Consider the following 14063-nt stretch of genomic DNA (forward strand, 5'->3'; position numbering starts at 1 on the left):
AAAGCCCCTTATGAAAGAATACTGGAGTTTATATTCAAGCTATCAGATTTATGATTCAGCAGCCTCTTTACCTTATGATGGGACAGGCAGACTAAAAGAGAATGTGTCCTATGACATGAAATAGCTGTTCCTTCTACCACACTATGCCTATGGTTCCTTTGAAGCATTTGAAAAATTCTACCTGATTTATAACTCTGCTATGGCTTAAAATGCTATTAACAGTACTGGATGGAAAGTTCAGCTTCCTCTTTTCAAAAACAGATCTGCTTTATTCTGTGAAAGTCAACGTAACATGCTGCATGCACATTTTCCCAATCAAATTGCATAGTTGAGACAAATTCATTTGTGCTTTGTAGCAGAACTCACAGTAGGTGTTCATCTCTAAAAACTTTGATTTGGAAATGCAAAGTCCTAGGCAAGCTCACCTGTGATTGGAGTGTTAGTTAATGATATGCACCGCCATTTCCCTACCCACGATTTCGCTAACCGTGTACGTCAGCCGATACCGTAGGGGAGCATGCGCTTGAAATTAACACAACGGAAATGGGAACAAATCTAGCTGAACGGCTCCTTGGAGAGAAGCGGGGAAAGGCTCTCAGTTTTGTTGAGGTATCCAGCCCTCAATGAATAGCGGCTGTGTATACTGAGTTTTGTTGGTTTGAGGATTGTGTCTGTAGAGGTTAAAAAAAGAAAGAATAGAAGGCACGGTTGTTTCTCAAGTCGCCATTTTCAACTCAACCAACAAAACTAAATACTTCCATTTTCAAGCTTCAGGAGGGTGGCTCCGGGGCAGCGGGGCTCTCTTCCAGCCCCGGGTCTGTGGAGGAACTTATTGCTTCCGGGAAGGGCCCCGGGTAGGTCTGCGCTGCGCACTGGATCCCCTTCTGCAGACCAGTCTCTTCGTGGAATTCTCCCTGGGTGCCGAAAGCTGGGCAAGATCTAGTCCGGGCGCTGTCGGGGTGGCCCACTCTCTCACTGACAGTGCTCAGGGGGAATTCTCTCCACCTCCGCCTCTGCAGGCCATCCTCCTTGTATTTTATGGAGTACCAGGCCAGAAAAATAAAAATAAAGCCCACGAACTTGAGGCCGGCCGCCAAACCAAAATAGACAAAACGAAACGACGTCACGTTGTACTCCCAGCAAGAACCCTGCACGCCACACTCCTGCTGCCAGAGCATGCAGGTGGTGTCAATGACTGCTCCGAAGTAGATGGGAGTAGGAATGTATGCTACAGGGTGGAGAAGAAGAAAACACAAGACTCAGCGTCTCTTACAAGGGAGAACAGATTCGTAAACTAGCAAGGTGTGCTCTAAAAACGGGGGGGTGGGGGGGGATTTTCTTGTGTTACCTGATTCTTTTTAAGACACATCACATTTGATCACAATAGATTTATCACAAAAGCATTCACTACATGATAAACACTCAAACCCTAGTGTGCAACCCAGAATGTGCTCTTGATTTTTAGGATCAAATCGTCATGTTGTATACTTTAAATAGATAAATTTTATTTGTCATTTATACCACAATAAAGCTAAAAAGGGGTATTGCTAAAAATACAACTAGTGAATCCTTTTAAAATTAAAAATTGGATCTTGTCATTAAATATCCAAGAGGCTATACTAGAATCCTTTCTTACCCACCAAAATTCAATACACTTAGTTCTTGTGGGTTGGGTTCTAGTCCTCAGATGCAGGAAGAATATAAGAAAAGCAGCATCTCCTGTAAATCAGACACCACATAAAACGGCAACTTTATAGAAGCACTTATATATCTAAGAAACTATAAAGGAACTTTATTATGGCATAAATTTCATCTTTGAAGCTTATAAAGCATCTGAGATGAATAGCAGCTTCGTCGTTTGGCCTATGATACAGACATTTCCTTACCATAAGAAAAAACTCTACCTAGTGTATCCACTCTTTTATCACATGCTATTCCCTTTGCCAAGATGTTCCCAAACTCATTCACCTTGCAAATATCTACACCCCCTTTAAATTCCTGATTCACTCAGGTGCCATCATATCCTCACTGCATTTTGTATCTACCTTGGTTTTATTAACTATCATATAGCATTTTAATTGTTTGCAAATCTGTTACTCTGTAAACTTCTTCAAGGAGGGGCTGTGCCTTTTATTCTTTGCATTCCAAGGACCTCAATAAAAATGTACAGAAGATAATGCTAGGAGGGAGGAGGAAGGAAGTAACAAAAAGTGAGAAAAGAGGAAGAGAGCCAGCAAGAAAGCCAGAAAAGAGGAAGGCAGAGAGGACAGGTGAGCTGATAACCCAGGAAACTGTGAGTGATACATTTTTAATAGGTTGTTTTTATTTAAAATAAGATCTATTGGTTTAATTTTAACATTACTGCAGTTTTTGGTTTTTTTTTTAACTCTTTTTCAGCTTTGAAATTTGGAGGGGGGGTGGCGGGCGCAGTGGCTCAAGCCTGTAATCCCAGCACTTTGGGAGGACGAGGCGGGTGGATCACGAGGTCAGCAGATGGAGACCATCCTGGTCAACATGGTGAAACCCCGTCTCTACTAAAGATACAAAAAATTAGCTGGACATGGTGGCGCGTGCCTGTAATCCCAGCTACTCAGGAGGCTGAGGCAGGAGAATTGCCTGAACCCAGGAGGCAGAGGTTGCGGTGAACCGAGATCGCGCCATTGCACTCCAGCCTGGGTAACAAGAGCGAAACTCCGTCTCAAAAAAAAAAAAAAAAATGGCTTGTTGGCCCAACTAGACAATCTATAGAAGTTAAAATAAAATTGAATTAAATAATAAATGCCCTCCCTCCACTTATTCCTGATGCTGTGGCATACATATATCGACTCACCCTCACCTCCAAATCATATCAAATGACCCCAACTCCATGGTATCAGAGAGGGGCACAGCAAAAAGAAGAAATTATTATTCCGGCTGGGCATGGTGGTTCATGCCTGTAATCTCAGCACTTCGGGAGGCTGAGGCTGGCGCATCATCTGAGGTCAAGAGCTCAAGACCAGCCTGGCCAACATTTTGAAACTCCGTCTCTACTAAAAAAAAAACTACAAGAATTTTCCAGGCATGGTGGTGAGCACCTGCAATCCCAGCTACTCAGGAGGCTGAGGCAGGAGAAACACTTGAACCTTAGAGGCAGCGGTTGCAGTAAGCCGAGATTATGCCTCGGCAACAGAGCAGGACACCATCTCAAAAAAAATTTTTTTCTTTTTTTATTGAGTCACCTCTTTGGTTAACAAATCTTCTTCTTTCTAAATAATACTGTTTAACTTTTAACAAGAACAATAAGGCAGACTTTTTTTTTTTTTTTTTTTTTTTTTGAGACAGTGTTGCTCTTGTTGCCCAGGCTGGAGTACAGTGGTATGATCTTGGCTCACTGCAACCTCCACCTCTTGGGTTCAAGTGATTCTCCTGCCTCAGCCTCCTGAGTAGCTGGGATTACAGGCATGCACAGCCACACCCAGCCAATTTTTTTTTTTTTTTTTTTTTTGTATTTTTAGTGGAGATGAGGTTTCATCATGTTGGCCAGGCTGGTCTCGAACTCCTGACCTCTGGTGATCCACCCATCTCAGCCTCCCAAAGTGCAGGGATTATAGGCATGAGCTACTGTGCCCAGCCCAAGGCAGACTTTTTAATTGTATCTAAGTGTGTCAGGATTTCCTGTAAACAGCATGCTTTTTAAAAAATGGTACCCTTGAAGTCTTATTAGTACCGACAAAACAAGCCACTCTTTAAATGGAACTAGAAGCATTTTCCTTCTGGGGCTTGTTGAAAAGTGCTTATTCTTGGACTCAGCTATCAACCACGACATATGACAAATGGAGAATGCCAGGGGATTAGTGCTTCAAGGGGTCAGACAATGCCCTTTTTAAACATTACCTCTTCAAAACGGAAATAAGAAATCTGAATCAAAAAGCAATTTTTTCGTCTTGTAGACAATGATACTGTTTACTGGGGAGAAAATAACAGCTGAAGAAAATGACAGACTGCCACTTAAAAAAATTATAAAAGGAAAAATGAGCTTGATGACCAGGAAGTCAATTAAAAATACACTGAAACTGATCAAAGGAACTTTGTACTTTACATGCCTATTTCCCATTCATTGTCTCAAGAACTCACAGAGTGATGTGGTGTTTGTAAAAATAAGACCTATATTCCTCCTGCACACATGGACTCTGTGGTTTATCACATGGACACAGCACAACTGAGTTTCTCTTGTTGATAAGTACAGACTTATAAGGCAGTCTCTATAGTCACTTAGGGGACCTTTCTTTTCCTATCTAAAGTTTTTTATTTTTCTTAGAAAACTTGATAGGTATACTCTTTGCTTAGTCCAATAAAATTACTATAAAGAAGGAAGGAATTGAAAACTTCGCAAATAAACACCAATTTCTATTGCTTTCATACTAACCCATAAAGGGATCAAAATGTCAGAATTAAAAATCCATGACAAATTGCTTGATTTCTTATTTCTTACTGTGTAAAACTCTGGGGAATTTTCTCCAAGTTTATGTTCATAATGAAAAAGCAACTACCTTAACTTTGGTTATGCTTTGTTTCATCAAGAGACAGAGCCTGTCAGCTTCTAGTTCAAATCAGAAAACAAGGAAGTTGTACCCTCATCACTAACGTGTAAAATCTTACTAATGATAATAAATGACACGACTTGCCATCTTTAAAAGACAGTGAAAATTTGCTATCTGCAAAGAGGAACTAAGAGGCACCCTTGGAAATTCAGGGACGTACCAAGTGTTCGTAACAAAACAAACTGCATTCCCAGTGCAAAAGGCCTCTCCTCATCTTCCACGGACCTACAGTGAAGGGAAAGAAAGAAATGTTTCTTAAATAGTAGCCCCAAGAAAATGAATGATAAATCAAGTCTGCCTTGTGCAGAGCAGGGACTAAAGAGATGCCATACCAAAATATTTGATTCAATACATTTTACTAACAATAGCCACCCAAGATTGCTGTTGGCTAAATCACTGAATAAAGGTCTCCCCACTGAAGACACGAAAGAAACTAACTCTAATTGTTTCTACATAAACACTGGTGGAGGGGGGTCAAAGACTCTTGGTTGAAGAAGCTGAAATGCCCCTAACTGAGCTTCCAAAATCAGATCTCTTTTTTTTTTGAGACGGAGTTTCACTCTTGTTACCCAGGCTGGAGTGCAATGGCGCAATCTCGGCTCACTGCAACCTCCGCCTCCTGGATTCAGGCAATTCTCCTGCCTCAGCCTCCTGAGTAGCTGGGATTACAGGCATGCACCACCATGCCCAGGTAATTTTTTGTATCTTTAGTAGAGATCAGGTTTCACCATGTTGACCTGGATGGTCTCGATCTCTTGACCTCGTGATCCACCCGCCTCGGCCTCCCTAAGTGCTGGGATTACAGGCTTGAGCCACCGCGCCTGGCCCTAGTTTTTTAATTGTAGAATTTCATCCTCAATACTGGGTCTTTTTTTTTTCACTGGCTACCTGCATCTTCCAGAATAGTAGATATGTACAGTGAGAATTACCCCAATAATTCCTCCAGAACAATAAAAAGAGTACAGAATAAGAGTATCTTCAAAAGTATATAGGAAACAAGGCAAACATCCGAGAAAGCATAAGCCCTCCAATTGGGTCTTTTTTTCTTTTTTAAAAATTTATGCTCCAAGTTATTCCCATGTGACAGGAAGACTGAAGCCTACTGGTTTTGTAATTAGCAAAGATTAAAGGGCTCCTTTTCTGAAAGTTTAGGTGAGAAGCCAGTTGGTGATTTGCCATGTTTGAAGACTAAAAGAAAAAGTAGCCTGTCTATGGGTTATTTAACATCTCTTGAAGAATTAAAGTGCAAAGAATTAGATTATTTGAGTAAATTTATGAATGATTCATGTATCTTTTTAAATGCTGCAGTACCTTATCCTCTTCATCACATACCCATGAGACTATGGTACATAATGGGAACTTTGCCAAGACCAGTGCCCTTGTCATCTCTTCCCCAATTTCCTTATTTCTCATAGCAATTTGCACAGCACTGCACACGGGTTGTTATTCCATAAATATCTGCTGCTGGAAAAACTGAGTAAAAAACCAGTGGGCCTTTCATGCGCTACTATCTGGCTGTCAATGAACAGCTTTGCTGGGAAATGCCTGATTCAGCACCAAGCAGAAAAGAACCCAGAACATGCCTGCCTCAGCCCACCGCCCTTGCAGTGACATCACAGCAGGCGCTTCCTGCAAGGTGCCCAACCTTGTGGCATCCGAGGAGCCTGGAGGAAGAGTAAGAACTGACTCCCTTTCCTCACTCCCTTCTTGCACTGCACCCCCTAAATCCCCTGAAGCTGCCCAGACCCATGGGTGTGCTCTTCTGGCTTCACCACGCTGCCCAGTTCCTTCCTTTGTCCACTGCAGACCCTACTGCAAATATGAACACACTGATGTGAATGTATCAGTGTGACAGGTCTCCATAACAACTGTTTCAGTAGTGACTGCTTAAGTTGAATGTTAAAAGCCAGTCCCTAGGGCGGGCATAGTAGCTCCTGCCTGTAATCCCAGCACTTTGGGAGGCTGAGGCAGGCAGATTATGAGGTCAAAAGATCAAGACCATTTTAGCCAACATGGTGAAAATACAAAACAGTACAATACTAAAAATACAAAAAAATTAGCCAGGAGTGGTGGCGTATGCCTGTAATCCCAGCTACTCGGGAGGCTGAGACAGGAGAATCGCTTGAACCCGGGAGGTGTGGAAGTTGCAGTGAGCTGAAATTATGCCACTGCACCCCGGCCTTGGCAACAGAGCAAGATTCTGTCAAAAAAAAAAAAAAAAAAAAGCCAGTGCCCTTACACAAAGGGTGGAATGTAACAAAAAGCCCACCAGGAGTTTTTCCTGGGCCTTAAAGCATGACAAAATAATGAAGGAATTCTTAACAGGACCCATTTAGAATTAAACAAGTTTTATTGGGGATCTGAAAACACTCCCCAGGCCTCCACAGACAAGTTTATTGGGGGTATGAAGGAACTACCCAAACCTCTGTGATTTACCAGGAGACAAGATAAGGGTAATCGCCCCAGCACCTGGACCCATTTAGATTAAGTAAATTTACTGAGGCTCCAGAAGAAGGTCTTCGGGATTCAGACCTTAGTTATAGATTAAAAGAAGTTCATCACTTATGTCTTTAGATGAATGCACACTTACACATAGACATATAGCTTGGAAGGTATATAGGCTCTAAAAACTTTGTAATTTTGAGTTGGTCTGGGGATAATTTCCAGGCTTTCTCCCTGTGACCAGTTACAGAAATAAAAACTCTCTTCCTCCCCTGTTCATCTGCATCTCATTATTGCAATGCAGAAAGTAGCAGCCCAACCCTCAGTTTGGTCCAGGAACATCAGTGCCACCATTTTTAATAGGACAAAAGTAGCTTCCATGTCCTCTTATTAAAAAAATTCCAAACAAGATACTGCAAAGAAAGCACAGCCTTAAAAACTAAAAGAGAGAGAGAGAGAGAGAGAGATTACATTCCCCAGTATACCCTTTTCTTAACTCTGATGGTAAAATTAATGAACTCAGCATTTCAAATTGCAGGCCCAGCATAAACCACCACTGATCTCGAAGGTATTAACTATCTACAAGGTTGAAGATAATAGCCTTTGCTGTATGCACAATTTAGCAACTTTCCCAAATTACTTCCTGCCCTCCTCTGAGTTCCAGCTTCTCATAGCTAACAGTGATGACTTTCAACTCCTGAAGCTGAATCTCATCGGGCAGAGACTTCAGGAATCAAAAACACCCCAAAGAAGTTTCATTACACAGTAAGAATATAACCCAACTGAGTAAAGAAAGTTCCAAAGCATGAAACGTTACAACCTTCCTTTCCCTTCCTGATAGGGAAAAATCCCTCCTAAGTTCACCAGGCAAATAGCTGAGTGCCCTCCTGCACATGCTAATTTTGCTTTGCTCTCTGATTTACCACATCAGCCCCTTGTCCTGGATTATGTGCTCTGGAAATTCTAAGTACAGAGCCCACCCGAGAAGTGGAATGCTGTTCTCACCTGAGTGTTACTATGATGGCTGATGGTTGCGCACATGCTGTGATGAAGGTGACTATGAAAAGAAAAACTAAGAATGGGATAAGGGTATTGCAGGTCCGTTTACACTTCCCAGACACGGCGTAACCGTTCTCATTGAGATAAGTCTTGACAATAACCACACGGAGCTGACTGCGCTGTCCCACAGTGGGCGGAGTAATCACTTGTCGACTTTGGACACAGGTGCATTCTGTATAATTCCGTATCTAAGTGAGCAAAATAAAGATCAGTGGTGTGCCCCTCGAAAGCTAACTGTGGCGTAGGAATGTAAAGATGAAGTTGAGTTAAAATACTCTAAAATAGCTCAAATATTCTTTAAAACACAAAATATTTCATTGAAAATAGCTTCCTCATTGATAACAGTAAAGATCTCAAGTGTGCGTCTAACAAAACCAGTCTGCTGCTCAAAAGTGTTTAAACCTAAACTTTTCTGAGAAGCTTTCAACATTCAATACCATTCACATTCCACATGCTCACTTTTGTCATCATTACATTCTGCCTCAGTTGCTGTTCACTCTTGGGCTCTCCAATTAGAGAAGCCCCTCGAAAAACAGAACCAACTTTATTTTTCTTTGTGTTCACAGAGAACCAAGCACAACTCTGGTCACACAGTGGGCCCTAAAGTAAACATCTAGTAAATGCAGATAGTTCATAATGCAACCGTAATGACTTCAGCACCAGTACTAGTGAACATCTCATTGGTGTTCCATTTTCTTTTCTTTTTCAACTGTTATTTTAGATATGGGGGTACATGTGCAGGTTTAGTACATGGGTCTATTGTGCGATGCTGCGGTTTGTTGTACAGATGATGCCATCACCCAAGTAGTGAGCACAGTTCCCAACAGGCAGTTTTTCACACCTCCCTCCCCACCTCCCCACTATAAGAGTCTCCAATGTCTATTGTTTCCATCTTTGTGTCCATGAGTACCCAATGCTTAGTTCCCACTTATAAGTGAGAACATGTGACATTTGGTTTTCTGTTCCTGCATTAATTTGCTTAGGATAATGACCTCCAGCTGTATCCATGTTGCTGCAGAGGTCATGATTTTATTCTTTTTTATGGCTGTGTAGTACTCCATGGTGTATATTATCACACTTTTTTTATCAGATTCACCACTGATGAGCAACTAGATTAATTCTATATCTTTACTACTGTGAACAGTGCTGCAATGAACATACAGGTGCATGTGTCTTTTTGGTAGAACGATTTGTTTTCTTTTGGATATATGCCCAGTAATAAGATTGCTGGGTTGAGTGGTGGTTCTGTTTTAAGCTCTTTGAGTAATCTCCAAACTGCCTTCCACAGTGGCTAAGTTAATGTACGTTTGGGTGCATCCATTTTAAACATCTTTTTAGTCCCTTTAGTTAGCTGGTGCCCTACACCCTCTAGAAGAGCAGCCAACTCCGTGGATGTAACTTGGGTCTAGCTACTGCAGTCTCCACCCAGTACTGCTCCCGGACTCTGACAGAGTCAGACGATGAGCTCAAATTCACTTGTTTACTTTTTCCATCCAATATTCATGAGCCCCTACACTAACATGCCAGGTGTCATTCTAGGGGACTGAGGATACAGAAGAGCAAGAGTCCAAGTCTTCTGTGTTAACTACTGAAATTTCTGCTTAAGGCAAATAAAAAGAGAAAGATAAAACACTGAGGGGTGTCACAGGATACCAAATAAACAAACAAACAAAACCAACAAATGTTAAATCAGCCGATTAACCTTCCTATTATGCTTCTCTTCACTGAATGGACATCAGCTGAACTGGCTCCCACTGCAACCTTTGAACACTTGAAGCAGCCGTAAGAAAATGTGTGAAGATGAGACACTGTTTGGCTGTCATGCTCAAAAGACTGCTTGGCAGTTTTTAAAGGATAAGCATTCACTCCCAAGGAAGGATTTAGCCACCAAAAGAACAGATCTCACTGCCTCTTTCAACATGGTGACACAGTGGAGCTCACCAATTATATAATGGGGAACAAACAACAGGAATTCTCAATTCATCATTGCAGTTTAAAACTGAGACTCAAAAACAATATCCCCAAAACACTCAATGGATGGTATAGTCCCTTATCACCTGGACAGAACAAGCACATGCATTTGAACCTTTTAATGAAAGAAATTCCTACAATCTGTTCTTCCGCAAAGAATCAAACCAGGCTTCATAAGAAACTGAGCAGAATATGAAAACCTTCTCCCACAGCATTACAGCCCATTTATAATTTACAGGCAAGGGAATTCTCAAAATAGCCTATTCTTGAACTGTCAGAAATATCTTTGCTTTCAAAGTTTTTTTTTTTTTTTAAGCCTGAACTGAACTGATAGTCTATGAAAAATGGCCATCGCCCATCTTCACAGACTCCAGTCAGGGGAGGTGCTTTCCTATTCTGTTCTATCAGCACCAAATGTGGTCATCTTGACCTTCAAATCCATCACAAGGGCACTGTCAGAGAAACAAACGGGAGGCCTAGAGCTCAACCTTATCACGTTTCACTGAGTTGGCACAGAATGTAAAGTAGAAGAGGGCTGATATGAAACCAGATCCCTGCATCCAAATGTTCCAGTCATACTTGGGAAAAAAATAATAGCAATGCATAATTTTCTTTCCTCTAGGTTTGCGTCAGAGGCATTTTGTAGGCTACTTGGAAGCTCTTGAAAAGAAAGACTGAAGTCGTTGTGGCTGCATATGAATTTCCTCACATCCTTCTCACAGGATGTTGGACTAACAGAAGAGGAACTTGTGAAATATACTCACCCCAGTGCTAAGATTACCACTATTAACACAGCCAGCCAGACACGGGTTAAAGTATGTAATTCCATCTGATCCACACACTGGCTCGTACTCGTGTATTTTACAACCACAATTAACGTTGCAGCTTCCTGTCAGATTCCTATGGGGCATGGTGAGAGAAGGTCTAAGAGAGAAGAGAAGCAGATCATGAGCAACACTTACCAAAATAAAACTCGTAGGAAAGGTCTTGAAATTAATCATTTGTACATTTAGAGAAAATATTCTTCCTATCAAATCAAAGCCATGATATCTGAAGCAGCCACCCTCGAAAATTATTTTTCTGACTTTAAAACAAAACATAAAGAAAAATGTTTAACTGTCTGGTACTACAGATTCAATGCTTTTTATCAAATGACTGGCTCATCTAAATTTTACCCTCCCTCTTGGTGCTATGAATCTGGTCTCAACATGTGGCTCTGTAATTCTAACCCTAATATAACTAGTCACTTACTGTAGGCACCTGACTCTACATCTTAACAAATTTGTACCTCAATTTTCTTATAAAATGGAGGAAATACGTTTTAGTATTGAATCAATAACATCATTGTGAACATATGATTACAGTTAAAAGCCGTCTGCCACAGTTACTAATATAGGTTCCTTTGACCAAAAACTTTTATTCTAGAATAAATTATCAAAGAAAGACATGGGACATGGGACTCTAGAAAATCAAAAGGAAGTATTTTCAAAGATGATTAGGAGTCACATTGCTAGTTTGACTTAAATAACCAGAGAATAAAGATTAAGCAGATCTTCCCTTGGGAATGCCCAGGTGTGGATCCACAATCAAATATGGTGGATTTCTTCTCTTGCGATCATGGTGTCTGATACAATGAAACGATGCCATATGGAAAACTCGAAGAAAATAAATTCAGGCAACAAATAAAGAGGGAAGGAAAGGCAGGTAAGGATATAGGGCCAGGGAGAGACGTGTGAGCAAAGGCGGTGGAAGAGCAGAGGAGCACCTGGTGGATCCACAGAAGAAGGAAAGGGCGCCATACTGCTCATACCCCATGACCTCTTTTGCTTTTGTGACCACCATTTTTGTGTTTCACGGATGAAATGTTGTTCCCAAAACTATACGAGTTAGCAATAGCAGATCCTTCATCCATTTATCCATTATCCATCCATTCAACAAATATTTTGGAATGTCTGCTATGTACCAGACATTATCTTTTTTAACATAGATTTAGAGGGGGTAAAAGTCCCGTTTAGTCACGCGGATATATTGTGTAGTAGTGAAGTCTGGGCTTCAGTGAACCCACCACCTGACTGATGTACATTGTGCGCAGTAGGTAATTTCTCATCCCTCAACTCCCTCCCCCGCCACCAAGATGTATCTTTAGTGACTATGTTATTACCACGTATACAGCAGTACAGCTCATCCCACCCATGCATGTTAATCGGTGAGTGTTGTTTTTTCAAAGTTTTTCTCCTGTGGCCTTTTTCATACTTCAGTAATTGAGTCCTTAAATTTTAATGGGGAAAACAAATTCAAAACAATATTATAGTCTTATCAAAAAAGCCTTCTAACAAGGCAAAAGGCAAAAGGCAAATAAATTCTGTTTTTCAATCAGGTCACTCCACAGAAAAAAAAATTATTACAAGACTCTTATAATCATTACAGCCACAAACTCCTAGTGTCATACCATCTTAAAGTCTGTATATGCCTAAAAATATATTATTCTAGACTAGTGAGTCTCCACTGGGTCAATTTTGCCTTCAGGGGACCTTTAGCAATGTCAGGAGACAATTTTGGTTCTCACAGCTGAGGGGGTGCTACTGGCATCTAATGGGCCACTAGTTCCTACTGAGGTAGGAGATCAGCAGCACCTGCTTTCTGAGCCCCGGTCACAACCCTGCTGATCAAAACAGGATGTTGTAAAGAAACTGGCCAAAACCAGGAGGACCAAGATGGCAACCAAAGCAACCTCTAGTTGCCTTCGTGGCTCATTATATGCTAATTATAATGCATTTACATAAGATACTCCCACCAGCACCCTGGCAGTTTATAAATGATGCCATGGCAATGGCCTAAAAGTTACCTTATATGGTTCTGGGAACTCTCTGCCCCTTTTCCAGAAAGTTTGTGAATAACCTGCCCCTTATTTAGTATATAATTAACACTGGATGTAAATACAGCCAGCCAGCAGTCTACAAGTGCTTCTCTGGGCCACTCCACCTACGCTCTCTCTATGGAGGTGCCATTTAGCTATACATTGCTGCTCTAACAAACTTGCTTTCTTTCACTGCCAGCTTGCTCTTGAATTCTTTCCTGTGCAAAGATAAGAACCCTCCCAAGCTGAGACCCAATTTTGGGGTTTTGCCTGCATCACCACAATGCCCCAAAAGGCCCCCACCACCTCCTATAATAAGGAATTATCTGGCCCCAATGTCAATAGTGCTGAGGATGAATACTCTGTTCTAGACCAATTTCACGTTGTTCAGACGATGAAACTGAGGTGTAAGCAAGCGAAGCTATCCACTATGAAGCTGGTGAGTAAGATGCTAGCTGCGGTCATATGAAAAGTACTCAGTGTGCATCAGTATTCTCTTCACCAGCACTTGAAGAACTAAACTGCAAGTCATAACCAAATAAAAGGACTTGTATGTGTCTGCATGGTTAGTCATAAAAATGACAAGCTACAATCCCGTACCGATGGTTATTATCATTATTATTTAGAAGTTACATGGCATTGCCTATTAACAGCATGCTTTGCATTCATCTGTGATAGCCACAGATTCCAAACACCTCTCCTTTATGAGTGTGTCCATGCAAGAGAAAGCAACCTAAAGAAAATATTTACAGATGCTCACAACACAGTGATTGCAGGGAAGCAAAATCTTTCCTGAGTTTAGAAAGCTAGCACAGTCCCAGGTCACCCTTGGGTATGTTTGCTTTTCTTATGAGATCATGGTGTCGATAGGAATGAATTCTACAAAATGAAAACCTCTAAGAAAATCAATACATGAACAAATATAAATAGCAATGAAAGGAAGTGGGCATTCATGAAAAAGTTATCAGGAGAGAAGGTGATCATGGTACACACACGAAAAGCTGCTGACATGGTTTATCCTTTACACTGTGCTGAAAATCACTTTTAAGAATAATAATGTCCTGTCCGGTGGTCATTCACTCTCCAGAAAGCAGACTGGATTCTAATAATAGCACAAGTTTAAACCTGAGTAACACTAAGCGATCTCTCGTTAG

At 41.2% G+C, this 14063-nt stretch overlaps 1 protein-coding gene across 2 annotated transcripts in view; it reads right to left on the reverse strand.

Annotated features, from left to right (window-relative positions):
- Positions 1–248: 248 nt before the first annotated feature.
- Positions 249–14063, reverse strand: part of SLCO5A1 (solute carrier organic anion transporter family member 5A1) — a 147241-nt gene continuing 133426 nt past the window's right edge. For both annotated transcript variants that reach the window (XM_002758978.5, XM_002758977.5), the window contains 4 exons: positions 10817–10976; positions 8028–8269; positions 4741–4805; positions 249–1228 (listed from right to left, as the gene is read on the reverse strand). In XM_002758978.5, the coding sequence (XP_002759024.3) occupies positions 771–1228; positions 4741–4805; positions 8028–8269; positions 10817–10976 (925 nt within the window). In that variant the 3' untranslated portion in view covers positions 249–770. The remainder of the gene's footprint in view (positions 1229–4740; positions 4806–8027; positions 8270–10816; positions 10977–14063) is intronic.

The sequence above is a fragment of the Callithrix jacchus genome, chromosome 16, assembly GCF_049354715.1.
Source record: "Callithrix jacchus isolate 240 chromosome 16, calJac240_pri, whole genome shotgun sequence".
Taxonomy (NCBI): Eukaryota; Metazoa; Chordata; class Mammalia; order Primates; family Cebidae; genus Callithrix; species Callithrix jacchus.